Below are 27,996 nucleotides of genomic sequence, written 5' to 3'. Positions count from 1 at the left end.
TTACTTGTGCACAGTATTGAATGACAGTCTAATAGTCTGCAATTCTCTAGCTTGCTGTTTGAGTAGTGCTGGCCAGCAGAATGGGATCCATTTTATTTAGAGTTAGAAAGCTTATTCTTTAGATTTCTCTGGGTTCCTTATCCAAGATGATATCAACATGTGGCAAAAAGTCATCCAGAGTGCACTGTATCTGATGGTTAGAACAAATTGCCTCACTTTTTTCTTGGGCTTCATTCTTGAAAAACAGGGCTATCCAGAAAAAATTAAGCACATGTATGCTGACTTTAGCTTGTCAAATTAGTTTAATCCAAAGTATACAAAATGATCCACTTCTCCCTAGAATGAAACTTCAGCCTCTGTAATAGCCTTTAATAGAAACTATTTCAACACATTTTATTGTTAAATTATACCAGACTGAATATTCTGGTACAAGTTAGTGAGACAGAGTTATGTAAAGAGAGAATGAATTGTCATAGGCCAAAAAGAGGGAGTGCTGAAGCTTTGATGAAGAGGAAAATTTCAGTTGGGCTATTCTTGATGGCAGGAGCTATAGATGGAAAGTTCATTGCTGGTGAGATGGTGGAAAGAGACAGTGATGGAAGAACAGGGAAAGAATATTCAGGAGTGGCTTGGTGGCAAGAACTTGTAGCTTCTCTTTAAAATTAAGGTTTTTGGAATGAAGGAGACACTGAAACTGTCTGGAGGGGGTGACAAGGTGGTGCTGCTTTGCATTAGTGGGCTGTGTGGGCAGGAGTCCTGAGGAGTGGGACTTGAAGACAGGTCAAAGTGTGAGGAGGTGAAGGCTTGCTTGGGAGAATCAAACAACATTACTGGGGTGGTAATAGGCAAATATGTGGCAAGAGGAAGCTTCAGAGACAAATGTGAGGCCTGAGTACGCAGGAAAGATGGCACTGTGTTAGGAGACTTCTCTTGGTCAAGAGAAACAATCTTCTGTGTACATTATAGGTGAATAAACAGATTGAGGTACATAGTATTTTCACTTCAGCTTTGAATGTTCCACATTGTACATTAATCAGTACAGGGGACATCTTAGGTTGCAACCCTTTTTATTATTAAAATGACACTACTTATACTTTCTGTGCTCTACAATAAGAGCAAATCAATGTGAGTGAAATTGCTTGGTTTGTATTAAAAATGATATTGCTGCTTTGTCTTTGCGTGTTACCCTGAAATAACATGACAGATGTCTAACTGTTTCATCCCCACTTTTAACTGGCAGATGGAGCTGTCTTGGTTATATATTGCCTGATTATTTGACCAACAGAGGGGCAGATTGAAGCAGTGTTGGTAGCCTGCTCTGAATAAACAATTTTTGTTTAAGAATAGATTAACACTTAATGAATTTAGGAACAAATGTGAAACTTGTAGTTTGTTAGCATATGCTATCAGGAAAGTATTGTAAAGCATTTAAAAAAGTGATTACTATTATCTAGGCTCCTTAACAGTCTTGTTCCTGTTTTAATAAGAGTTGAAAATAACAGTTCTGCAGTTTGTCACTTTAAGCTATCTTTTTAGTGGTGGTATTTGTCTTGACCTGGCTTTCTTTTTTAAAAGTTGGCTGAAGTTCATACTGTGATTCACATGGTGAAGAACACATTCTGTGTTTAAAGTGAGGTATTGCTTGATTTTAATCTTTGAGATTGCAGTACAAATTAACTTTGTTTACGTAAACATCTAAAATTTCCCGTTGAAGCATCCAAGGACAAACTGTCACTTTTATCTTCAAAACGTTTCAGTGTTAGATTAAATTATCCTGTTTGTAAAGATGAGTTCTCACTTGGGGTAAATTGGGAGTATTTCTATTTATTTCTTCTTATTTCTAAGAAGTTACATGAGTGTAAAGCTTGTGTGTGAATATAGAGTTGAGCCTCATTCATTTTAGCTTCTTGACTTTGAACTCAAAATCAAAAAACCAAAATCCTCACATTGGAAGGGGTTCTTTCTTGTCCTTGGAGGATGTAGTAAGGGACTTTGTGGTCCTGGGGTGTGTGTATGTATTTGTTTTTCCCTAGAGCTTTCTAACAACAGATAACCCTGTTGCATAATGGCCTGTAGGAAGCTTTCATGAACAGCTGTCAAATTCTATACAATCAGATCTCAATTTAAAACAAAAAAACTCCCATAGTTGTAAAGTTCGCTCCTTTGTTTCTCCCAAGTTGAAACAGCAGAATATAAAATGACTGGTATTAGTTGCTGAATGTGTATCAGCAGGCAAAATGCTAACAGAATGTTAGGAACCCATTAGGAAAGGGATAGATAACACAGAAAATATCATAATACATGCATTATACATGCAGCTCCGGTCATCCCATCTCAAAAAAGGTATATTAGAATAGGAAAAAGTACAGAGAATGGCATCAGAAATGATTAGGGGTATGGAATAGCTGCCATATGAGGAGAGATTAAAAAGACTGGGACTATTTAGCTTAGAAAAGAGAGGTCTATAAAATCATGAATGTTGTGGAGAAAGTGAATAAGGAATTTACCCATCCATATAACATAGCAACCAGGGGTCACCCAATGAAATTAGTAGGCAGCAAGTTTAAAACAAACATTAGAAAGTACTCCTTCTCACAATGCAGAGTCAACGTGTGGAACTCGTTGCCAGAGGATGTTGTGAAGGCTAAAAAGTATTAGTGGGTTAAGAAAAAATTAGATTGGCTATTAGCCAAGAGGGTCAGGGATGCAATCCCATGCTTTGGGTGTTCCTAAATCTCTGACTGCTAAAAGCTGGGACTGAATGACAGGGGATGGATGGATCTCTTTCCCTCTGAAGCATCTGGCACTGGCCACTGTTTTCAGAAGACAGGAAACTAGGCTAGATAGACCATTGCTCTGACTCCGTATGACCATTCTTATGTTCTTAACTGTTATTGGGAATCCATTGCTGTTGACTTCACTCTTACCAGTTTCACTGTTGCCAGTTTCAGTCTGTTGTGGCTTTGGCAAGATCTGAGCAAGGTAAAGATGCAGGATTTGATATTCATTGGGGGTTAGTACCCAAAAATGGAGGCCATGGGGGAGTGGTAAAGTAGCAGACGTGCCTTGCACAAACTTCTCGCAAGAACGAAGTGTTTCCATTGGTGGTAGGGATTAGAAAATGTCGTCTTCCTGCCAAAAGGGGTTGGAAGGCTATAAAATTCTCACACTGATTAGCTGAAGGCTACAAAAGAAAAGTGGTGAAACCCTGGCTCCATAACTTAACTTCCATTGACTTCAATAAAGCAGGATTTCACCTGTAGTCTCCAAGGTCAATCCTGATGTGATTCCCAACAGCTGGGTTGTATGGCTTTGCTTTTTTTACATGAACGGTTTATTTGTACACCCTAGTAGGACGCTCTGATGAGCACAGGGCTCAGCTAAAGTTTCCAGTGAAATGTTCAGCTCTTGGAGATGCAGTGAAAAATGGAGCTACTCCTTTAAAAAGCTGTTAGAGCTAATTAAGTACTGTATTTAATTGTAATACATTTTCAAACAGGCTTATTCCTTTAAACTTCAAGAGATTTGGTGACATGGGTATCTTTCACCCTGACTTGCAGGCTTTGTCTTTGGGTTACAGTTGTCAGGTAAACTTTTAGAGCCCTACTGATGATCATTCACATTATCTGAAGATAAACCAGAGCAATAGCTTGTTCAATGTGATACTGAAACGTAAAAGGGATGATGTTTCCTCTGAACATCTTCACATATTAGCTGGCTCCAAATTGTGGATGTCTCTTTTATCCTTTTGGGAATAAGCTTTCGTGGGCTAAAGCCCACTTCATCAGATGCATGGAGTGGAAAATACAGTAGGCAGGTATAAATACACAGCACAATGAAAGATGGGAGTTGCCTTACCAAGTGGGGGACCAGTGCTAATGAGCCAATTCAATTAATGTGGAAGTGGCTTATTCTCAACAGTTGACAAGAAGGGGTGAATACCAAGGGAGGAAAAATCACTTTTGTAGTGCTAATGAGGCCAACATAATCAAGGTGTCCCATTTCAAACAGTTGACAAGAAGGTGTGAGTATCAGCAGAGGGAAATTAGTTTTTGTAGTGACCCATCCACTCCCAGTCTTTATTCAGACCTAATTTGATGGTGTCCAGTTTGCAAATTAATTCCAGTTCTGCAGTTTCTTGTTGGAATCTGTTTTTGAAGTTCTTTTGTTGAAGAATTGCCACTTTTAAGTCTGTTATTGAGTGTCCAGAGAGATTGAAGTGTTCTCCTACTGGTTTTTGAATGTTATAATTCCTGATGTCTGATTTGTGTCCATTTAGTCTTTTGCATAGAGACTGTCTGGTTTGGCCAATGTACATGGCAGAGGGGCATTGCTGGCACATGATGGCATATATCACATTGGTAGATGTGCAGGTAAACAAGCCCCTGATGGTGCGGCTGATGCGGTTAGGTCCTATGATGGTGTCTCTTGAATAGATATGCAGACAGAGTTGGCAACGGGGTTTGTTGCAGGGATTGGTTCCTGGTTTAGTGTTTTTGTTGTGTGGTGTGTAGTTGCTGGTGCGTATTTGCTTCAGGTTGGGGGGCTGTCTGTAACCAGTTTAACGATTTTGTTGTACCACCTGTGGTGTTCCAGGATCACTTTAATATCACAAGTCTAATTACAATACGTGATGAACCTTTGGCCTCTTTTCGGGTAGCATTTTGTCTTCTGAGGTCCTAATTTTATTTGAGCCTTATTAAAAGCCCTCTTAAAACTTTTCATTGGTATGTACTAATCATGGCTATGCACTGAACACTGCAAGCCTCTAAATTCCTCTTGTCAGGAATCTATCAATATGTTTTCTTATATGACTGTATATGTTTTCATATATTTCTTAGACAAGAGCTTGACCTTTACAAATGTGGGATATAGAATAAGATTTTCATACCCTCAATTTGACATACTTTATAACCTCAGCTAAGCCTATAGATGGTTTGGATGGTTCTTCTCTTTATATTGCCCTCATCTACCTGCTTCAGTGAGTTATTTAAAACTAAAACCTAACAACTCAGAACCAGACATAGGCAGGATTGTTACTGTGAAACTAAAGTTCCCATGGAAATAGTCTCTAAACATTCCCCTGCAGCGTTTGCAAACTCTGCAACTTGGTAGGAGAATATGAGATCCAGAAGTGAAATTAACTAGATAAAGCTGAAACATTATGCTGTCTTCATCCTCCCAACTGAGTAAAAAATATAAATGTTGAAGAATTAATTTTAGATTGTAATAATCAGAAACCGTGTGGGTAACATAGGCAAAGAAAACAAGGAGTCCTTGTGACACCTTAGAGACTAACACATTTATTTGGGCATAAGCTTTTGTGGGCTAGAACCCACTTTATCAGATGTATGAAGTAAAAGATACAGGAGCAGGTATAAATACATGAAAGGATGTGGGTTGCTTTACCAAGTGTTAAGTCAATCTAATGAGATAAATCAATTAACAAGGACTCCTCGTTTTTTCTTTTTTTCTTTTTTCGCTGATACAGACTAACACGGCTACCACTGAAACCATAGGCAAAGAAAACAGCTTTTCAAAATGACTTTTAGCCTGTGCTTTTTAAATGTGTCACTTTACTGGTGAGGGAGGAAGCAGAAGAGGGAATAGGAAGAGTGGACTGGACTTCCAAGCAATTCTGTTACCAAAAGTTGCTTCGGAGCAATTCTACTTGAGTACTTGCCTAAAAAAATAAAAGGCAGGCTGCTATCTCTGCAGTGATCCTGACTTCAGCTGGCTTAGAGGGAGGAGTCTCAAACTAACTGGTGACTTGGGGTCCAATATATGCCATTCTGATGCAAGAGGCCAGTTCTTGTTGTCATGCCCACTAAAGGATGTGGTTAAATCCTTGATTCAGAAAGCTTTAAAGTTTCTCTGAAGCGAAAGTTACTTTCTACAGAACTAAACTTCAAGTCCAGTGTCCTATGCTCAAGACCTAAAATTTCATGTGCTGCATGCCATCCTGCTTACGCAATGGGCTTTTCTCAGAGTGGAATCTTCATACATTTTAATGAGAGGTCACTTGCATGCATGATTCTTTTTGAACAATACATTAACTGTTTGAAGCAAGCTGATTGACTTTGGAATGTCTTTTGAAAATTGCATGTTGCATTTGTAGGGACTACTTCTCTAAATGATTAAGTTAGTGATGCCATCTTAAAGGGTATTGAGCTAAAAACAATACACCCAAAACAAGCAAACACTTATTTGTTGCTAATGCTTTCTTAAATTATTACAACATAAAAATTTCAGGCTGAGATGACTTCTCCAGTTGCTGATTGCTTACTCTGTTTTGCTCATGAAAATAGACAGTGAAAACAGACTAGCTGCTTTTTCTTTTATAATGCACTAGCATAATGTTGCAGTGTCTTGGTTGCAGATACTATGGGCTGGTCCACACTGGGGCGGGGGATCGATCTAGGAAACGCAACTTCAGCTACGAGAATAGCGTAGCTGAAGTTGACGTTTCCTAGATCGAACTAAGTTTACTTACTGCGGGTCCATGCGGCGCAGGCAAGCTCCCCTGTCGACAGCACTTCCTCCTCTCAGCGAGCAGGAGTTCCGCAGTCGACGGGGGAGCGCTTCTGGGATCGATTTATCGCGTCCAGATGAGACGCGATAAATCGATCCCAGAAGATCGATCTCTACCCGCCGAATCGGGAGGGTAGTGTGGACCTACCCTATGGGGAGTGGTTCAGAGGCCAGAAATCCTGTTTTTTCATATGAAACTTCTATTCTGTCCATGTTTGTTAAACCATCTTTACCCTAAAACATGTTTTTAAAAGTGTTGCTGAAGGGGGACAGTGAACTTTGACTCATGTCGAACAAAGTTACAACCAAATGAAAGTTCCTACTGCCATTGTGGCTTGCAATTTAAAAGCTGGACTCAGCTTGCTTTCAGTGTCTCAAATTATTTAGTGCAAAGGTCACTCCAAGGTATGGAGTGTGAGCTCTGCTTTCTGCAAAAAGACCTTTTGGGGAGGTTTCCCTGGCTGTGCTCCTTGCTTGGAAACTGACTTTGGTTCTAGGTGGGCCTCTCCTGTTCCTCATAGTAGAACACTTGGTACATGCATTCCTTTTGGCAGTGGTCCTGACAGGATCACTGATGTAAATAAGAAGCTGAACCATGAGACAGTCCACTGAACACTAGATTTGAGATCATGGTATTCTGACCTGTTTATGGTGTAGGTCACTGACATGTAAAAGACTAACAGTTTCCAAGTATACCTTAGGGGAAAATCCTAGTTCTGTACTGATGGTTATAGACTTAACACAGAAAGTATGTCACTTCCCTTCACTGAAGATAATTATTTCCTTTTTCAAACCATAGTAGGATAGCTTCTCTTAGCCAAGGAGACAGGTGCTAGAGGAAGCTAGAGCTAGCTTTACTCCATTGTAAGCATTGGTCTGATGTGGTTAATGAGTCTCAAGTGTTTCAGAGTAGGAAATCTTTTCATATTCTACATACACATTCTTGCATTCTTTGTCATCTTATCTAACTTGGTCTCAACTATAACTATTTTATGTCTCCCCCTACTCCACCTTTAACCTTTTTCTCCTTGAAGTGGAGGGTTTTATAGTATCTTGCAAGGTGAGATAAATATGGCTGAATGGGAGGTAGGCTGCCCTCATGAAAAACTATTCCACTGAGGGGTTCAAGGCATTGAACCATGGCCATGATCAGGGCTCTTGAAATATCAGCTTCATCGGGCCTCTCTTGTGTTGGCTAGGTGGTAGCTGCTCCATGTACCATCATGTGGGAAACCAGAGTTTTTGTCCTGACTTTCTTGCTGCCCAAGATCCAAGTGAGATGAAGGGGAGGGAGTGCCTAGAGTTGCTCTTGGCTGACTAGTGCTGATTGTCATTTAAAGAGCATTTTACTGAGTCCTCCAGAGTATGGAAGTAACAACTATTCTTTTAAAACAAAACACAAGAAAAAAAAAACCCACCAAAAACATGGGTCCCTAACTTTCAAAAGGCTGAATAACTGGTTGCATTTGTGTCTCAAATGTCTTGCAGATGTTTGGGAGTAAACCCAAATGTTAAAGTTCAAAATTATTAGACTTCGCTCTTTTGCATTCAGCACTGTATGATGCTAAGATGTTGCAAGTGCACTCCACCCTCACTGTTATACTCTGACCATGCCTCCCATGCTGTAGCTTTCTTACATACCACTTCATTACTCAAAGCCCTGTTAGGAGGATCTAATATAAATGCAATTTTTGTGAGGTACCATCTTTTTTTTATTTTATAGGCCCAGTATATCTTGTGTCTGATAATGAGGCAGAGTAAGATGTTCCCTAAAACTTTCCTTTTAATGCAACTTAGTTGATGCTTCTAGGAATGTCTCAAAACTAGGGATAATGTATATCTGCTTCAAAGAGTCTAAATTGGAGCAGGCATGTACTCTTTACCTACAGGTTTCCCCTTAAGGGAATGAAGCATACATCCTCAACTCTTCAGAAATGGTGTGAGGAGTGCATGTAGCAAGTAATGAGTTCTTGAATATCTTGTTGTCCAGAGAGCAACACAACTGGCTGTCTGGTGCTTGGAATCTGATTGGAAGGTATTAGAACTTTTCAACTGTCTCCCAAAAGACTCGTATGTGCATATAATCGTGTAAATACATCTGCACATGATTAGTACTCATGCACTGAACAAGGCATGTAAATTAGAATCTGCTTAGGGTTTAGCATTGCTTACTTGCAACTCTTCAAAGTATAATTAAAAGCAAATGTCACTGGCAGCAGTTTGTTCTGAGATTCATGCTTTAGTAATATCTTGGAGTGTGCTATAGTCTTGCAGAATTCAAACCTGCCCACTTAAGAATCAGCAAAAACATATTAACTGTATTGTGAACATATTCTGACTTTCAGAAGAATCTAAACTATCACTAGTATTACTGCTGAATAGCACTGATTTATGTGCACATCTAACAATTGCTTGCTGTCACCAAAAGGCAAAACCTGTAATGAGCATATATCAAAGTATTTTTTCATCAGGAATTCTACATCAATATTCTGTCTCCAATCTATTGGGAGCTCAAAAGTGAGGGGTGGGAAGAGAACATAATTGATTATCTTTGAACAGCTGACTTAGAAACCAGTTTGTGGATTTCGTCTATCACTGCCACTGTAGTAGGTTGATAGATCCTCAGTAGACCTCTTCCCAGCTAATTTCCTTAGAGGTCTACCTTAAAAGTTGTTTAATTTTTACATTGCCAGTATTGTACTACAAGTGGTAGAGTTCTTCAGCTGTAACTTGATGCCATACAAAAGCTGGGGGTAGAACCCTTCAGGGTGCTGTGTTTGAGTGTGCATGTACCTTTTCTCATACTGTGCTCTGGTTCTGAGCAGGCCCATACAACAAGCTAACAATCTTGCTCTCCTGAAGAGCTCTAACAATTTTTTTATAAATTTCACTCTGCTTACAAGAGCCAAAGGAACACAAGACAGCTATGCTAGTTGCAGCATGTTCTCTTCCCCCCCGCTCCCCAGTAAAAATATGCTGACTTAAAGTGCAAATACTTGAAACTTAAAATTAAGTGAAAACTTCCAGTGTTGAATGGAAGTGCAACTCACTAGAGCCCAAATTCTGTCTGAAGCCTTCATTTGTACCCTATACAAATAAAATGGGACTCTTTGGCAAGGATCTAAGTCTCAAACTCCCGGTGGCCCACGAGCCTCCCCAATGTGGCCTGCGGGGCTCCAGCAGTTTTGGGGCTGGGTCTCTCCCTTGGGTCCCACCTGCCGCCCCCGGGCGCTCCCCCTCAGGGGCCCCAGCAGCATAGCGGCGTGTGCTTGCTCGCTCGCTCCAGTGGATGCCAGCCCCTCCCTGCAGCCCAGGGGCGGGGCAGGGCTGTGCCTCCACGTGCTGCCCCCGCCCTGAGCACCCCTGCGGCCAATGGGACGCTGCTGGGGCGGTGCCTGGGGGCAGAAGTGCGCGGAGGCCGCCCAGCCTGCCCCGCCTTGGAGCCCCAGGTAAGCGTCGCACCCTCGACCCCCTCCCAGACCTGCACTCCCTCCCCACATACCCCATCCTGCCCCCAAATTCCCTCCCAGAGCCTGCACCCCCTTCCCACACACTCCCTCCTGCCCCCAAACTCCCTCCCAGAGCCTGCACCCCAATCCCCTACCCCAGACCTCCTCCCCGAGCCAAACTCCGTCCCAAAGCCTTAGGCAGGTGGGGGATGGAGTTTTTGGGGGGCGGGTTCTGGGCGGCATGAGTGACATTGGCCCTCTAGGAGGATTTGAGGACTTGCACTGGCCCTAAGGTAAATTGAGTTTGAGACCCCTGATCTAAGTGGTAAGGAAATCTTGTATGTTCAGGAGATTGTACAGCTTTTTAAAAAAATCACTCAAGGCTTGCTGCCTTCCAGTCAAACAGCAGTGGATATTTCTCCTCTTGTTAAACAGGAAATCAGAACCATTCAGTAAACTTGCTGGTGTAGGTATCCCTTGTTTGCTGTTACTTCAGTTTCTCCTCCTGTTGTGTTCCTCTGGGTGGCCCAAAAGTGACTGCTTGTCCTGTTTATTAACAGGAGACCGCAAGCCTTGTCTTCCTCTGCCCTCTCAACCCTGTCCTAAAAAACAAAACACACACTTGAGGGCAAGACTATACAAAGACCAGAGACACCTTAGAGGTGAAACAATGTTAACTTGGAGGCTGCTGTGTGGACTTAGATCCTAGTGCTGTCACATCCCTTAAAGGGGAAGGCAGCTTTCTATTTTGAGACTCCGTTCCCCTCTTGTAATTTCCCATTTTATTGCAGCCCATATTCTCTGGTAATAGGCAGTAGAGCATTGCTGCCCTTCATACTGGGGAAACTCCCACTGAAAAATCCTCTTGGTTTTTCTGGTCTATAGTCTCTTTCCATTGACATTTTCAGAAAAATAAGGAGAGAATGGTCTGGTGAGAATGTATAACAAGAATCCCAATAGAATTGTCTAACTGCCTATTTAAAAGGCCATGGTTGCATTTATATGTACATACCATGCACAAAGATCTAATGGATTTTACTTGGAGAAGCAATGATATGAAGTCCATAACCAACTTCTAATGTTAGCTGTGCAAGGGATGTAGAAACTATATTTAATTCAGCACTAAACCTACACATTGTAAATCTGTGGAAATCCCAAAGGGAAGTTCTTAACTGAGTTTCTAGCCTAGCCATGATGGCCATCCTAAGTGTTCCATGATACACCTATTATGGAACAGCAATATATTGAGTTACACTAGCTACTTGACTGGAACTGCTGTTGCTGCAGCTGGAGTTCACAGGAGCATCCCATAAAAGCTGTACCCAGAGGCACTAGCAGTTCATGGCAAACTGCTAATAACAGGACTTGGTAGATATTTAACCTAACTTCCCTTTCCTTTCCACAACAGTGGCTGTGTGTGTTTATGCAGTTGAGGTCCTCATCCAAAAACAAATAAAATGCCATCCTCACATATGCTGTAGTTCAGATATGCTATTGGTTGTCACTGTCCAAGGCTTTTATTTCTCTTAAACGAAGGATGCTTTCATAGTCCTTTCTGACCAGGCAGCTTGGAAATAGTTACCACTCTGTAAATAGCTATGTCATATTCCACCATTTACAATTTTGCTGTATACTAGGATTCTGAGCAAGCACTGTGCAGTAGTTGAGCCTTGAGTATTTAATCAGTAAATCAAAAACTGGTTCCTCACTACTTCCATGCAGATGGTTGGCAGTTATATGGACACTTGTTTCTGCTACATCAACTTGCCAAGAAGTAAGTATTGGGTCTTTAAATCTCTAACACATTAGGTGCTAGGAGTTTACTGGGCATGTATCCCACTGCTAGTAATGGGAAGCATTGTGACTGTTTACACTGTGTAGAGTGTAGGTCAGCATACACCATGACAATGATGCAGGGAAACTGCACCCATCTGAAGGTTTAATTTCCTGACTACTGACTTCCTATAAAGACTGCACCAAATAGTAAATGTGTGATTACTAAATGTGAATACTCTGTAGATTTGTTGAAATAGGAAACTAAGGATTAAATCAGCTTGAGTAAAGAGCAGACTGAAAACTGATGTGGCGTTTTCACAGGATATGCTCCGGCTGCTGTGATGCTAATGGTGAACTGTATGAAATATTAGCATGAGCTACTAGATAGTTAGCTTTGATCCACACAAATGTACAACTCCAAATGTTGCATGTTGCTCCCCCTGTGACTTTGCTGGAGGGGGGGTGTGAACTTCATCTGATTTTTCTTTTTGATTACTTGAGGACTGGGCTCCTGCAGTTCCTCTTGCTGCGTGCAGATCTAAGGCAGGTGCTAACCTAGAAAAGGTTTGCCGGCTGTACCTGCAGCTTAAACTCATTCCCTGAGTGAAATAAGCTATACTGGCACAAGCACTTTTATGCTGAGGTAATAACTACACCTTCATTAGGGCTTTTGTTGCTATAAGTCATAAAAATCATACCCCAAATGACATTACTATACTAGTAAGTTTATAGTGTAGACCTGGTCTATTGTACTTGGAGTGTGTCTGCAGTATCAAGTGAAACAAGAGTTCAGCCTTTGTCATTTAAGGGGTTGCATTCTCCCAATGATAGGATTTGACTAGCACTTAAGAGTTATCTTTCATGTAATAGTAATGACAAATCAATACAAAGCCTTCTCCACTCCGATTAACTTATTGAATAGAAAGAGTTGGATTGAGGCTGGCTGTTTTTGTTTCACTGCCTAACCCCCATTGAAAGCATTACACAACTTCTTTAAAGATAAACTGCAAAGGAAAAAGAATTGTACCCCCTTGTTTGACTTTGATGGAGTAAGAAGGCCTGAAAGGCTTCTTCAGTATGGCAGTTGGGGGTTTTAACTTTCCCTGTGTTTTTGATAGATCTTCCTTGAAAGACCTCAACTAGAGGGAAGCTTTCTCAATTAATAATTGAAGCAGTGGAATTTTTTGGTTTTTAACAAACTTTTCTGCTAACTGTTTGTTGGGTATTATAGCTAAATAGGTGCTCAAGTATTATACCAGCATTGGTGAGAAGAAGTTGTATGCTGATTTCTGATACGCAATCAATTGTACTGGGAAATACTTAGTTGGTTAAAGTGCCCTAGAGTAACTGATTTGATTACTCTCTTTTTGGCTAAGATGTCTGAGGTTTTGATAGTTTTAGACTTGTATCTACATCCTCCTAATATGGCTTGCCAGACAGGTCATGTGACCATCCCAACTTATTCATGTGCCAAAACCGAAAGACCACAAGATCCACAGGTTCTATCTACTAGAGGGCAAGACCTTGTACAGTGCTCCCTAAGCCCCACGTCCACCATGTCAGCAAGGCTCTCATAGTCATGGTCTCTCCAATGTGCCTAGCTCAATTCCATCCACATCATTGTGTTTGACAGATGCTGAGTGGAAATATATCTGTGATTCAGCATGATGCTATCAAAGTCAATCAGGCCCCCAAATCTTGTATAATTCCCCAAAGGAAGGAAAGGGATGTTACCACATTGCCTGAAACCTCTAGCTGAACTTGGGCCCAGTGGATCAAGATATCTACTCTTCTAATCCCCTACTTGGGGTAAATATGATGGCATGGAATCCCAAAGTAATATCAATCCTCACTCTTCTCTGCTCCAAATCTGAAAGGCTTCTGCTTGTCCAGATGTGTTGGATTTTCTTCTAGTTAAGTTTTGGCTGGCCTGTGTGGTAGGGAGCTTATTATTCCTGCAATAAATACCCTGTTCTACAGGAAAAGTTGATATGCCTAGCTCTGATGGAATTCTTCATCTGCCAATCTCAAAGCACTTTCCAAAGATCATTAACCCTATTTGATAGAAGGAGAAAAACAGGCCTGGAGGTGAAGACTTGCCCAAGATCACCCAGCAGAGCAGTGGCATGTGTATATCCAAACATGTTTTTCCTTCAAGGCTGTGTAACATTACATATTGTATTTTAGAGCTGAAGCAGTTATGTGGCCCCTTTCAGTTGCAGCATTGCTTTGTTTATCTCTGGTTACAGTTTAAAAAAGTGTAGGGAATCTTCCAAAGAGGTTTTTTATTTCCAGTGGATGGAAACGTGTGTGTGTGTGTGTGTGTGTGTGTGTGTGTGTGTGAAAATCTGCTATGTTACTGAAATGAAAATGGCTTTTTACAAGTTGGTATGTCAACCTATGAATGTTGTTAGAGCCTCAGCGATATGTTATACCATAACCTGACTTCAGTAACCAAAGTGCTGCACATGCTTAGCCATGCAGTGTATACAGCAGGAAGTGGTAGCACATGTCACTAGATCGGCGCTAAATGGGTGCAGCTCACCACTTCCTGTTACTGTAGTGAAGAACAAAAGAAATGTCAGTGTCTAGTTCACTTAAGCCTCTCAGAATGCTGCAGTCACTTATTTGATTTTCTTTATGTACTTTTCATTGTAACTGTGAGGCTCATGGTTTTTCTCACTACCTGTTCCTTGTTTTTAGATTATTAACATTTTTCACTTTCAGTGCAGATACATTTAACATGTGTGGGTTTTTTTTTTTATTCTGTAGAGCTGTTTTGTGCCAAGAAATCCTGAGTTTTAGAGTAGGTCAGATTATGGTTGTATAAATCTTTTCGTAGTACATGGGGAAAATACTAACCATAAGAGAATAGCCAGTGTTCACCAGAGTGGATCTGGGCACACAGTGTGCTTGGTTTGAGCATATAACATATGCCCATTCCTCAGGAAACCTGCCCCTTCTGGGGTTTTATTTGAAATGTCTTAAACTCAGCTCTTGTTGGTGTGGTCTTTGTTTCTTGTGCATTATGAACTAATGATTTTAAACCACACTAGTTTCAGAACCTTTTTTTCTTTGCATAACAGTTTTTATAATTAGCATTAAAACTTCAGGCCTAGAGATGATGAATAAGGAACTCTTAAAACCCTCTGACTTAAAATATTATGGACAACAGCAATTTTTTAGAAGAGAAGTGGATATTGCATTTGTCTTCAGTTTTAGTAAAAACATTAAATTTAAATTCTAGCATCTGTGAAGGGCTTTGCAATGGCATTCAGAATGTTTCCAAATGTAGAAACTTTGAATTTTTTAAAAATCCATTCATATTTTTAACATTTTTTCCTCTCTACTGTTGCTGTAAACACACACCTCTCCAATAAACAAGAGACTCTGATTATAGAAACTAACCGGGTGCAGGACGCACAGTGCTGTCAAATGTTAAGTGAAAATATATATCTTTTCTAATTTCAGTTATAGTAATCTTGGGCGTAACTCGTAAGGACACGAAAATCAGTAACAGGAATGCCCCACTAAATTGATATAAAAATGAAGTTCATGAACTAATCTAATTCTCAATAACTTTGAAACTTGTTAATGAATCATGAATAATAAAAAATATCTGGAGTTGACTATAGCTAGAGTCATTACATTATGTTCATGCAGTATCAAAATATTAATGTGGTGTTTGTAGTGACAACATACATTCTTACAAACTAGTGTTGCTTTAAATTTCATATCCTCATTTCATTACATCTGATATTGAACAGCTGAAATTTGGTGGCATCTTCACTAAATCAAAATGTTTCCACCTCCCTGAGTGTGTAAGTCAAAATTCAAGTGATGTCATCTTCAAATTCAATTGCAATATAAAAAATCCCGTCACTTCCTGTTTTTAGCTGTATATAAGCCCTTGATGCTAGAAACAGAATTTTCTTCACTAAATGTAGTTGTCCATGAAATGGCTATTGTCAAATGTATATCAGAGGAAAATCTATGTGGATCATAGACCATGATTAAATGTTGGTAATTTATTTAGGAAAAGAAATCGGGCAATGATTTTCAAAATGGATTGGTAATCTAGGGACTGTAGCAGACTTTAAAGGGTTCTGACTTACAAATGATGGGTGCTTGGTGCTATCAGAAAAATCAAGCTATCTTAAGTTATCAGGTTGGACATCAAAAACCAAGATGCCCAAATCAGTTTGGAAATCATGGTCTTAACGCCTAGGTCCGTTGTTTTCATGATTACATTCTCAGACTCTAATAGGTGATCTTGAAAATTCTACCCATAAGTTATATAGGAGTTTTACTGCCAGTTTTACTCATAGTGTATGCAACTTATTTATTTTTGTAACTACAGAACTAACATGTAGCATTTCCTTACTACATTTGTGAGATTGACTTAAGTTAGAAAACAAGACTTGGGGTAAAATTTTGAAAAGTGAGCCTTGAGTGCTTTTATATATATATATATATATATATATATATAGTGTGTGTGTGTGTGTGTGATCCATGATCTATTGCAGTAGGCCTCATTTATGGACCAGCCTATATATCTGGTCTGCAGATAAGAGTAACACTTTCCTTTTGTTTGGCTATGAAGTGCCCTTCCCCTCTACTGCAGCTTCTGATTTGAAAGTTTGGGCTTATTTCATTCTAAAGTAGCCACTAATATTAGAAGGCCAGTTTGAGGTACTGTAAGGCCTAATTTTTCAGAGGCGTTGAGCACCCAGGACTCCCATGGTCTTTGGTTAAACTTCAGGGTAGTCAGAACTTCTGACAGTTGGGCCTTTCTAATTGGGCACCCAAAATTAGTGGCTATTTCTGAAAGCTTTGGTCCTACAGTATAAATAAGTAGAAAGATCTTGAACTGGTGTAAACTAGCATAGCACCATTAACTTCAGTGTCTGGTTTTCTGTACAAATTCAGCAGAGTAATTTTGAGAGCAACAGCTTCAGAATCTTTACTGCTTCCCTATCATGATCTGTACTTTATTTCAGAGCAATCAATAGCAAATTGAATATTTATTTCCTTTTGTCATTAAACTTAATATATGTTTCTCTCTGCCAGGAATTGATTTTAAAATCAGAACAATAGAACTAGATGGAAAGAAAATTAAGCTACAAATATGGTAAGTATTACAATACAATTAATACAATTTAAAAAAAAATAATACAGTTAATACAATTAAATAAAATAAGTTTTCAGTCAGGTTAAATTACTCATGGGCAGTACGGTATGATAGTGATGGAGAAGCTGTAAAACTTGTGGTAAGCTCCAGCACGATAGCTATCTGCCACCGTGTTCTTGGAGCAAAGGTTCTCATAGCATTTGTGCGTGTGCGAACACATTGAGTCAGTTGTCTTTAGTTATGACTATGACAGCTCCTGATAAAAAGGGAAGTTGTTAAAACTGCATTTAAAGGGTTTTGCTACTCCAGAGGCAAGAGAGATCCTAACTGCATCATCATAGACTAAGCAGTGAGAGCTGCTAGTTTTTTTTTAATCTAATTTGTGTTGGATGGATGTTTAATGTATTGGTGCCTACAGTCAGATTGCATAATAGGAAATGAGGATTGTCAAATGTTCTTGGGTTGGGGGGAAGGAAAGACTGGTGTCCACCAGTGTTGGTCTCCTGCCATCACAGGGAATTCTCAGATGGGTGCAGGCAGACTTCTAACAGATGATCCCTGCTAAATGCTACAACAGTTTTTCCCCACTTAAAATATCAGGTGCTTGCTGAGATATTTTAAGGGGGGCAAGGCTGGAATGAGCCCTTTCTGACACTTGGTTTAACACCATGATACTCAGACTGAGGCTTGTGAGCCGCAAGTGGCTTTTTAATGTGTTGCCTGTGGCTCTTTGCGGCACATGATATTAGAACACTGTGTGATTTTAATTATTAACCAGTCAGGATGCTTTTACTATGTTGTTAACTTAATGCAAGTTGATAATGTAATTAGTTAACTTATTTTCTGTGAGAATAATATAAATATATAGTAGTATAGAAAATGAAACAGTGAATTCACACTACTGTGTCTCTCTCTTGGGTAATGTTGATGGCTAATTTTAGCTCCTGAAACACTGATTTCTGAGTATCACCGGTTTAACATTTGCATGTAATCAAAAATCATCATCACTAAATAGCTAAACCTTCTTTTATCTGTTGGTATCCAACTGTTATCCATATCCATACAGTGTTGAGAAATCAGCCAGCAGACTTCCACAGACATCTGGGATTTAGCTGTCTCTGGATGCAATTGACATTCATACACTTCCTGATCTCACTAGTCAGAATTGGTCTTATCCTCAGATGGCCAGGTTCTTTGAAGCAGCATCCAAGATACTTTACTGACTGCTATCCTATGGTGGTTGGTCCTAATACTTAACTGTGAATGAAATTATCCTATCCTATATTTGTTTTTAATGACTTCTTGGGGCATACTTTTTTGTTTAATACAGGGCTAAAATGTATAAAAACTGCCTCAGAAGAATTGCTTACACTTGTTTCTGTAAACAGGGCCATGCAGTACTGAGTCTCAGTTGACTGATGCTGTGTCAGTTTCTTAACTGAACATTTGATTTATCCTTTTACTATTTCCCAGGGTGGATTTGATTTTAAATCAAATTGATTTAAATCACTAGTCAGGAAGACTCGATTTAATCATGGCTTTCTACATAAAAGTGCATTCTTGTTGGTTGTTATAACCTTAATACATATTCTTCACAATTCGGAGATAGATGTAGGTTTCATTTTCAGAAGGTACACATGATACTTTTTTTAAGTGATTTATTTTGAAAACTTTTCAGATTAGTTTTACAGCTATATCAGAAAATGAATGATTGGTTATTTCATTTGCTAAAGGTAATTGAAGCAGATATTTATGAAATCATTGGGAGGTGAACTGTCTCTAATTCAACAGGCTAATCATTAATATTTGTAGGCTTTTCTTGCCATGCTGTCTTAGGAGGAGAACATCACCAGACAGACATGTAAATTGTTTTATTTAACTAAAACAACAACATCATGTATTCTTTTCTTCAACAGCAAACACATATTTTTAACAAAACAGGCATATGAATTTTTGAATGTAAACAGTCAAGTTTTTTAAATTAGGTGGGTTTTTTTGTTAAAATTTGTTTTTAACTAAAATAGTTAAATGAATTAAAAAAAAACAGAACAAAAATTAAATCAACTATGATAGCCAGGTCAACACGAGAAACTTAAAATATTGGCTTTTGCAGCTAACACAGTCGTCTTCACCTTCATTTTCCTGTTTGTTCATAATCTGAAAAAGAAAAACAAGCTTTCCTGCTTTTTCAGGTCCCACAGGATTTCTCAATTTGGAATGAATTAGTCCAAAGGAAGAAAATATTCTTGCTACACCGGCAGTAGCTTCTTCTGCCGTTAAAAGTGAGATTATCACTTCAACAGTCTCTGAATCCAAGTGCTTAAGTGACTTCCACCAGTTTACTGGTGTGACTTTCTTTAAAACATCAGCAAACATAGATTTCTTGAACGGTTCACCCTTAGCTCTGAAGTTTATTATAGTTGGCATTATGGAGGGATGATTGCTGGATGTCCATGTCATAGCCAATTCCTCTTCTTCAGCAGTTAAGGTTTGACCCTGGTACCGAGTATTGAGAATATTTGCAAGAAAATGAGCTTCACTACAAAAGTTTTTTCTCTTAATTAAGTAGCCTCTTAGAGTTGGTAGGACAACTCCCACCTTTTCATGTTCTCTGTATGTGTGTGTATATATATCTCCACACTATATGTTCCATTCTATGCATCCGATGAAGTGGGCTGTAGCTCACGAAAGCTTATGCTCAAATAAATGTTAGTCTCTAATGTGCCACAAGTACTCCTGTTTTTGCGGATACAGACTAACACGGCTGCTACTCTGAAAGCTGGAGATAAGTGCTTGTCCCATTTGTTTTTTTTAATGCTTGTAATTTAACTCTGTCATTGCATATTTCTCTTTTTAAGATCTCTCAGTTCCTTCCAAATTTCAACAGCGTCAGCAATAAAACAGCTATTTCCCTGCATTTTGGTCAAGGCTACAGAAATAGGCTTCAGGGTCCTCGGGATGTGTTCAATATTTCTCTTAAGCCCAATGTTGAGAACTTTGGCTGTGACAGTGCCATCTATTTTTTTCACGATTTTGTTCATGCACGGTCATCAGATTGGGCCAGTTCTTGATATAGTGCTCAAAACAGCCCACTACTGAGTTCCGTCGTACATCTTGTGGGAGAGTTAGCTTGGTTTCTCCCACTTTTTTCAGAGCAGCTGCTGCAAAGTGGTTGTTACAGAAGTATTTTGCAATTTCTACAACATTAGCCTTTATTTCCTGAACACTGAAGTCTTTGGCTAGGAGGTGCATCAAATGAGCACTGCAACCGTATGTTATTAGCTTGGGACTCTCTTCACTCTCCTCTAAATAATTTATTATCTTGGATACATTTGCAGCATTGTCTGTGACCAAGCTGCGTACTAGACATTTGATTTTTTTTTCCAGTTTGTTATAGCTTTTACTGCTACTTCTTGTAAATATTCTGCTGTGTGTACATTTCCTGATGTATCAATTGATTCTGTAAGGAAGACATTCCCTTCTTCTGTTTTTACACAAGCACATAGAACAGGATCATTGTGGACATTGCTCCACCCATCAAGACTCAGGTTAACAATTTCACCCTCTAGACCTTTTGCACACTGCTCAATTTCTCTTTCATACACTTTATCCAGGAATTTGCTTGTGACATCTGCTCTGTTGGGTGGACTGTATCCTGGTCTTAATGACTGAATCATGTTAATGAAGTGTGGGTTCTCAATCATATGGAAAGGAGAGTTTGTTGCATAAACAAACCGGGCAATTTTTTCATCAATTACCCCTTTTTGTAATCTGCTGGTTCTTATCACAAACTTATCTATGGTTGTTTCTGGATAATGGAGATTTTTTTTTTCTTTTTGCTACAGGTGATATACTGTGGCTATGTGATGTACATGATGTGACTGAAACACTATTATTGGCAGATAACTCTGAAACTATAGAAAATGATGGTGATCTTGAATGTGGATAGTCTTCAGAATCCTGTATGTTGAGGATGGATTCTCCTAAACAAAATAAGTCAATGCAGTTATTTAATTATTATTACCATACTGCTCATTTAGTATTACTTAGTACTACTTTAAAGGTGAAATTGTAAAAGGAAGATCTGCCTATTTCAACTATTTATTTTTTATCATAACTTCATCTAAAATGATAGTACCATAGAGTAACAACTATATTTTTTGCTCAAACATGAGAATTCAAGAATAGTCCAGAAGGAAGACAGGCAGTCCTTAAGAAAGAAGTATGAAATAAAAAAAATTGCCAACCTGAATATCCCGCATGTTCAGACATGTTCCTTTCATCATCTTCATCACAGCTTCCTCCTGAGAAGGAACACTTCTCATGATGTTGTTTCATTCGGGCAACTGGCCTTGCATTTCTTTGTTGCACTGTTTGCATTTTGCACGCATGCCTGTCTTACCCACAGGTAGAGGAACTTCATTAAAATATTCCCAAACTGGGTCTCTCTTACGGATTGCTGCCATTATCAGTCTTCCCTTCTAGTGAGAGAATGGTATGGTAGATTTCAAATCAATGAAGGCTACACTCAGAAAGACCTCAAGACTTCTGGAATATGCTGCTCAAACAGTTTCGCTTTTGTTTCTACTGCCTGTCCCTCCTTTCTCACATTTATCTCCAGACTTCTTCTTGTCCAGATCTATTCCGCCCCCAACAATCAAAAAGTTCAATGAGTAGAAGAAACTTTGCACCTTTAGAGAGAGGTAAAGGATTGACTCTGTGTATACAAATTTGCAGAGGGACAATAGGGTTGAGGTCTGTTATTTCTCACCTCTATATATTTAGTTAAAATATTTTTTTGCTGTTAACAAGCATGTTATCTCTGGAGACATAAATCCACAGTTTGAGAACTGCAAAACTAAGAATCTCTGATGGTATCTTCTAGACTGAGCACTGAGTCCCATGGGTAGATAGAAAGATCAATGTAAATAATCTATACAGAAGCCCCTGGAACCCCATAAGATTGGGTCCCTAATCCATGAACTATTGGAACTCATTTATACAACTTTTCTTAAATATTACATGAATATATTGTCGCATATTACAGAATTAGAATTTATAATCCCTATTCCATGATGAGATATCTTTGAGCTATAATGTATCTTAATTAAAACTATCTTTAGAGAAGTGTTTTCCTCAAAAAGCATTTTATCAAAAAAATCCGGTTTAAATAAAAAAAATCATTTTTTTTTTAAAATCATTGATTTTTTTTTTATCCACTCTGTTTCCCCTCGTAAATATCAATCTTAGTATAGTGGGTTGTTGGTACCTTTTTGAGCGCAAAGGAGAAAGATATACTTATTTAACTTTTAAAGGGTACTTTTCTTAATATCCAGGAGTATCAACACATTCATTACCTTTTTGTTTTTTATGAACTCTGAAAGTAGTGAAAACAAGGTTTAAAAACAATAAACAAACAAGTGTCTGTTTTCACCAAATTCTAGGGATACAGCAGGTCAGGAGAGATTCCGCACAATCACAACAGCATACTACAGAGGAGCCATGGTGAGTGAGTGTTCAGAGTGTATCTGTTCAAGTGTGACTAAAATCATAATTAGTTTGCTTCCTTAAGTTTAAAGGGTTCAAGGTGTCTTGCTAGAGAGAAATTATAACTCAAAGGTAGGGGATAACAGATTATTTCAGGGCCATTGCTGTTTTTGTGAAGTCTTGTTCTCCAGTTTTCTGCCCCTCCATCTTGTATATAGTCACAATCTCTCTGTGGACATAAGAGGCTTAATTCACCAAGTTTTGTTTGAGAAACTTGTTTTTATACAGTCACAACACTTTCCTTGTTTCAAGTGATAGCAGGATAGGTGATATGTCTGCTAATATTAAAAGTGAATTTGACTGAGTTGGTTTACCTGCTGTGTCCCCTTCAGCAGCTCTAGAATGCAGCAGCTAGATTCAGACATGATCAAGTATATAAACTGTCTCTAGTGCAACTGCTACTGATTCTAGTTAGTCAACTATTTGACTTCTGAATAGTAACTTACATTTTGACACACTATATGTGACAGAGCTATTCACCACATACCATGACGGAGACATCCTAGGTCAGGCATTAATGCAGTTGTTGTCTGGTTTTACTTACTTTACTGCCACCATATTCTAGGGAGATGCATACATACAGCTATGGAAGAGCAGACTTGCTTTGACAGCATTCAGCATCAGCCTTGCTGTAAAACTCTACTCATTTGTTAAGTAGAGCTACTTGCCCCAGGCAAGCAGAATCTTACAAAAGCTGTTCCTAGGCCCTTTGAGAGGTGGGGTGATGCATAATGAACACTGAAATACTTGTTGTAAACATGGCTTACTTAAGACAAACAGGATATCAGGTCATGATTACTTTATGGTGATCACAATTTTTCTTTCTAGTAAGACCGACTGCTGGCTGCCTTTTAGTTATAGAATTTACAAATTCTTGCTGATCATAGTTTAGCTAGTTTTAACTTAATATTAAGAGCATAATTATGCTATGTTTAAAAAAAATAGGTGACAATTAATGGATATATATTGGGTCAAGACCATTCAAAATGTATTCTAAGTGAGATCATATAAAGTCTTCAGAAAGGGCTGTTAATTATAAAGGTACATGTGGCTTACTTACATTTTAGGAGTTTTAACCACAAACAAGCAATGTGTACATCAAATCTAAACTAATATTAAGATTAGCTTTTTTTTGTTTTCGTTTTCACCCACAGGGAATTATGCTGGTATATGACATCACAAATGAGAAGTCTTTTGACAACATTAAAAACTGGATAAGGAACATAGAAGAGGTAGGTGATTAGGAAAATAAGCTGCATCTGTTGATATTCTCAAACTTCTCCAAAGCAATGACCAACATCCGAGCAATTTTATTTTCTTTCAACAGAGGGGTGTATATGCGTAGCCAAGTTAAAATGGATGTAAACCAGAGCACAGGGTGGCTTTCTGGTTTACCATGGGCTGGAAAGAGGAAAGTTAGAGACTTTCATTCAAAAACGATCATGCAGAGCAAGGATTTCAAAACCGCTTGCTTCCAATGAGTGCCTTTAGCTTAACCTTTGCTTTGAAGAGACGAGAAGGAGAACTATTTTCAGTATCTCTTGGTGAAGTTGAGAAATGCTTAACACTACCAGAGTAGTGTTAAGTGTAGATTTACCTGCTTGTGTACATTCAATACCTGGTGGTTCAAATTTTGCCTTTGGTCTTATGTTAAACTTCAGTTGTGTGTTCGTTTCCCCTCACCTTGTAAGTTATTTGAATAGCAAATACATTGACCATACTTGAATCTGAAGGCAGTGCTAGACAAATTGGGAATAGGAAGCCTTGAGCATTAGATCCAAGCAAAATAAGGCTTAATCTGGTGGTGACAGAAATTTATTCTACTTGCGCTCAAAAAAAGAAACCTGCCACCATTCTCTGGTTACATTTGACTATTGGACCTTGCAAAGAAGGGACTATCTCAAGGAGATTTCTTATACCATCACATCAGACTGGTCACTGGTGACGGGTTAGAAAAGCCTTCCACTCTAGTCAAGAATGGAAGCACAGTGATTAATCAGGCAATTTGTGACCACTTTGCAAGCCAGTAAACATCAGTCTTGTTTTAATAACTTCATTTTGAAGTCAAGCAAGGCATCTACGTGCTGATACCCTAGACATTCAAAATTAAGAAAAATACTTTATTAAGCCTTTCAAAAAGTTTATTCTTCTCTTTCCCCACTGATGCCCTTATTAGGGTTTTATTAGAGCGAGTTCTTATTGTCTAATGTGTAGATCTGTTTCTGATAGGTGAAGATTTATCTTTAACTCTATGCTGCTTTTACAAGAGCTTATTTTTCCCTTCAGCATGCCTCTTCAGATGTGGAAAGAATGATTTTGGGTAATAAATGTGATATGAATGAAAAGAGACAGGTCTCAAAAGAAAAAGGAGAGAAGGTAAATTTTTGGACTACTAAATTCTTTAGTAAAGGCATAATATTTTCTCTGATCTACTGTTCCTAATGATGCTTGTTACTCTGTGACGTTGTGCAGTCTATATGGTTTTATAAAAACATAATAAGAAGTGAATATAATGTAACTGGAATATGCTTCATGCAAAAGGTCTCTTGTAAGGTATAATTACAAAGCTTATAATCTACTGAGTGTGATCATCCTATTTGTATAAATGTACCACTCTTGTATCTGAAACTAGAAATATGAAATATAACTCTGAGGGCCTATTGTAATTATGCAAAGTGTGGGCCATTAATGGTGGTTTGAAATCTTGATGACTCCCATTATCTGCAGATGGTTGTGTTTACCTGTGAGTCTTCCTGTATATGTGTGTGCTGGCAAGTGGGTAATGAAGTCTTGCAGTGACATGTGATCATGTCACCTGAACTGGAATCCATCTTTAACCTGGTGCTTTTCCAGTGAGGGGGGGTGGAAACCCAGAGGGACAAAGGATTCCCGCCTTATGCAAAAGATATATAAAGGGGTGGAAGAGAACAGAGTGGGGAGAGGAGCCATCATGAAGAATCCCCTAGCTATCACCTGAGCTGGAACAAGAGCTGTACCAGGGGAAAGAATTGTGCCCAGGCCTGGAAGGTGTCCAGCCTGAGAGAAAACTTACTGAAGCATCTCTGAGGGTGAGATTATCTGTATTCAGTTTGATTAGACATAGATTTGCGCATTTTATTTTATTTTGCTTGGTGACTTACTTTGTTCTGTCTGTTACTACTTGGAACCACTTAAATCCTACTTTCTGTATTTAATAAAATCACTTTTTATTTAGTAATTTACTCAGAGTATGTATTAATACCTGGGGGAGCAAACAACTGTGCATATCTCTCTATCAGTGTTATAGAGGGCGAACAATTTGAGTTTGCCCTGCATAAGCTTTATGCAGGGTAAAACGGATTTATTTGGGTTTAGACCCCATTGGGAGTTGGGCATCTGAGTGCTAAAGACAAGCACACTTCTGTGAGCTGTTTTCAGGTAAACTTGCAGCTTTGGGGCAAGTGATTCAGACCCTGGGTCTGTGTTGGAGCAGACGGGAGTGTCCTGGCTCAGCAAGACAGGGTGCTGGAATCCTGAGCTGGCAGGGAAAACAAAAGCAGGGGTAGTCTTTGCACATTAGGTGGCAGCTCCCAAGGGGGTTTCTGTGATCCAACCCGTCACACTCTACTTTTAGCAACACCAAACAAAATAATGGGTCTTGAACTCCTTTATGCTTTAGAACCTTCTACACATCCTAGGATGTCAACCTTTTTTTAAGATGGTACTTAATATATGGACTCCAATTGAGCTTCAGTACTCGTCTCAAGTGAGATGTTCTAAATGTTGGCCTTCCCTATGATAACACAATTCTTCCCTTTTGAGGGAACCTGAAAGGGATGATAATCAGGATGTCATTTAAGTGCATTGTGGTTGATCATTCTCTGAATCAGACTCTTTTTTGCAATGGTGAATTATGAATACGTTAAAGTAGCCATATTAAGGGTAAAGTTAGTTCTTTTGACATTCTGGGACTCTACTTCAGGATCCTTAGAAAAAAGGCTGCACACATGAAATTATAGTTTACACAATCCAAGTATTATGATACTGGCTAGCAGGTCACTGATAGGATTATCTACACCTGCATACGAATGTCTTAGACTACTATTAAGACTTTTTTTTTTCTTAATTAAACTTTTGATATCCATAGGAAAAGTCCTATTTAACTTGAGTGATTTCCATACAATAATTCAAAAAAGCTACAGAATAGACGAGATTTACATCCAGATCTGCCTCTAGGAGTATTCTGTGGTGGGGATACAATTCAGTGCAGCTACATCAGTTTACACCCGCAGAGGGTCTGGTCCACCATGTTCAGAAAACCCTTAAGCTATTCTCTCAATTTCTGTAGGAGCTATTCAAACTTCTATAGCAACTGTTGATTTAGTCCTTCATTAAATGCTATACAGCTCTTCAGTAAAAGGGAAATGTTAACATTTTTCCAGGACAAAGAAAGTAAATTTGGGATCATGATATAAACTTGGTTATACCCTTAATGGAGCCACTGTTCCATTATTAGCTGACCTAAAAATGTCTTGTCACTTTGCAAATTTAATTAATAAACATCAAAACTTTTTAAAACCTGTCTTCCAGTTAGCAATAGATTATGGAATCAAGTTTCTGGAGACAAGTGCAAAATCCAGCATAAATGTGGAAGAGGTAAGATTGGAATTCCATTTTTTTGTCTTAAAACTTAAATACTGTTACATAGTGTTGCTTGCAATGTGATTTCTAACTATTAACTTTTCTGACCTGATGCATAATGTGGTATTGACCACTTGGCTCCTGTGTCTTCATGTGCTGTCAAATTTGCTTTATTTGAGTATGTCTTTGTAGCATCCAAAACACCAGATGTCTTCTGGTAATATTTCTACATTTGTAGATGGGTGTTAATAGTGACTTTTTTTTATTAATGTTGCAGATAGTATAGTCGTACACTTACTAGTAACTAAAAGGTGTCTAGATACTTAAATTGTGCATGTTTTTGGAAAAGACTTTTTTTTTATAGATTCATAGATTCTAGGACTGGAAGGGACCTCGAGAGGTCATCGAGTCCAGTCCCCTGCCCGCATGGCAGGACCAAATACTGTCTAGACCATCCCTGATAGACATTTATCTAACCTACTCTTAAATATCTCCAGAGATGGAGATTCCACAACCTCCCTAGGCAATTTATTCCAGTGTTTAACCACCCTGACAGTTAGGAATTTTTTCCTAATGTCCAACCTAGACCTCCCTTGCTGCAGTTTAAGCCCATTGCTTCTTGTTCTATCCTTAGAGGCTAAGGTGAACAAGTTTTCTCCCTCCTCCTTATGACACCCTTTTAGATACCTGAAAACTGCTATCATGTCCCCTCTCAGTCTTCTCTTTTCCAAACTAAACAAACCCAATTCTTTCAGTCTTCCTTCATAGGTATGTTCTCAAGACCTTTAATCATTCTTGTTGCTCTTCTCTGGACCCTCTCCAATTTCTCCACATCTTTCTTGAAATGCGGTGCCCAGAACTGGACACAATACTCCAGCTGAGGCCTAACCAGAGCAGAGTAGAGCGGAAGAATGACTTCTCGTGTCTTGCTCACAACACACC

General features: G+C 38.9%; 1 protein-coding gene across 2 annotated transcripts in view; it reads left to right on the top strand.

Annotated features, from left to right (window-relative positions):
* RAB8B (RAB8B, member RAS oncogene family) overlaps window positions 1-27,996 on the top strand; it is a 42,454-nt gene that overhangs the window by 5,857 nt on the left and 8,601 nt on the right. For both annotated transcript variants that reach the window (XM_024208686.3, XM_024208687.3), the window contains exons 2-6: window positions 16,827-16,887; window positions 22,332-22,392; window positions 23,589-23,666; window positions 24,721-24,810; window positions 27,004-27,069. In XM_024208686.3, coding sequence (XP_024064454.1) covers window positions 16,827-16,887; window positions 22,332-22,392; window positions 23,589-23,666; window positions 24,721-24,810; window positions 27,004-27,069 — 356 coding nt within the window. The remainder of the gene's footprint in view (window positions 1-16,826; window positions 16,888-22,331; window positions 22,393-23,588; window positions 23,667-24,720; window positions 24,811-27,003; window positions 27,070-27,996) is intronic.

This window comes from Terrapene carolina, unplaced genomic scaffold (genome assembly GCF_002925995.2).
Source record: "Terrapene carolina triunguis isolate 2854851 unplaced genomic scaffold, T_m_triunguis-2.0 Scaffold67, whole genome shotgun sequence".
Lineage (NCBI taxonomy): Eukaryota > Metazoa > Chordata > Testudines > Emydidae > Terrapene > Terrapene triunguis.
Note: the sequence above shows the minus strand (reverse complement) of the source record. Positions and strands in the feature narration are given on the sequence as shown.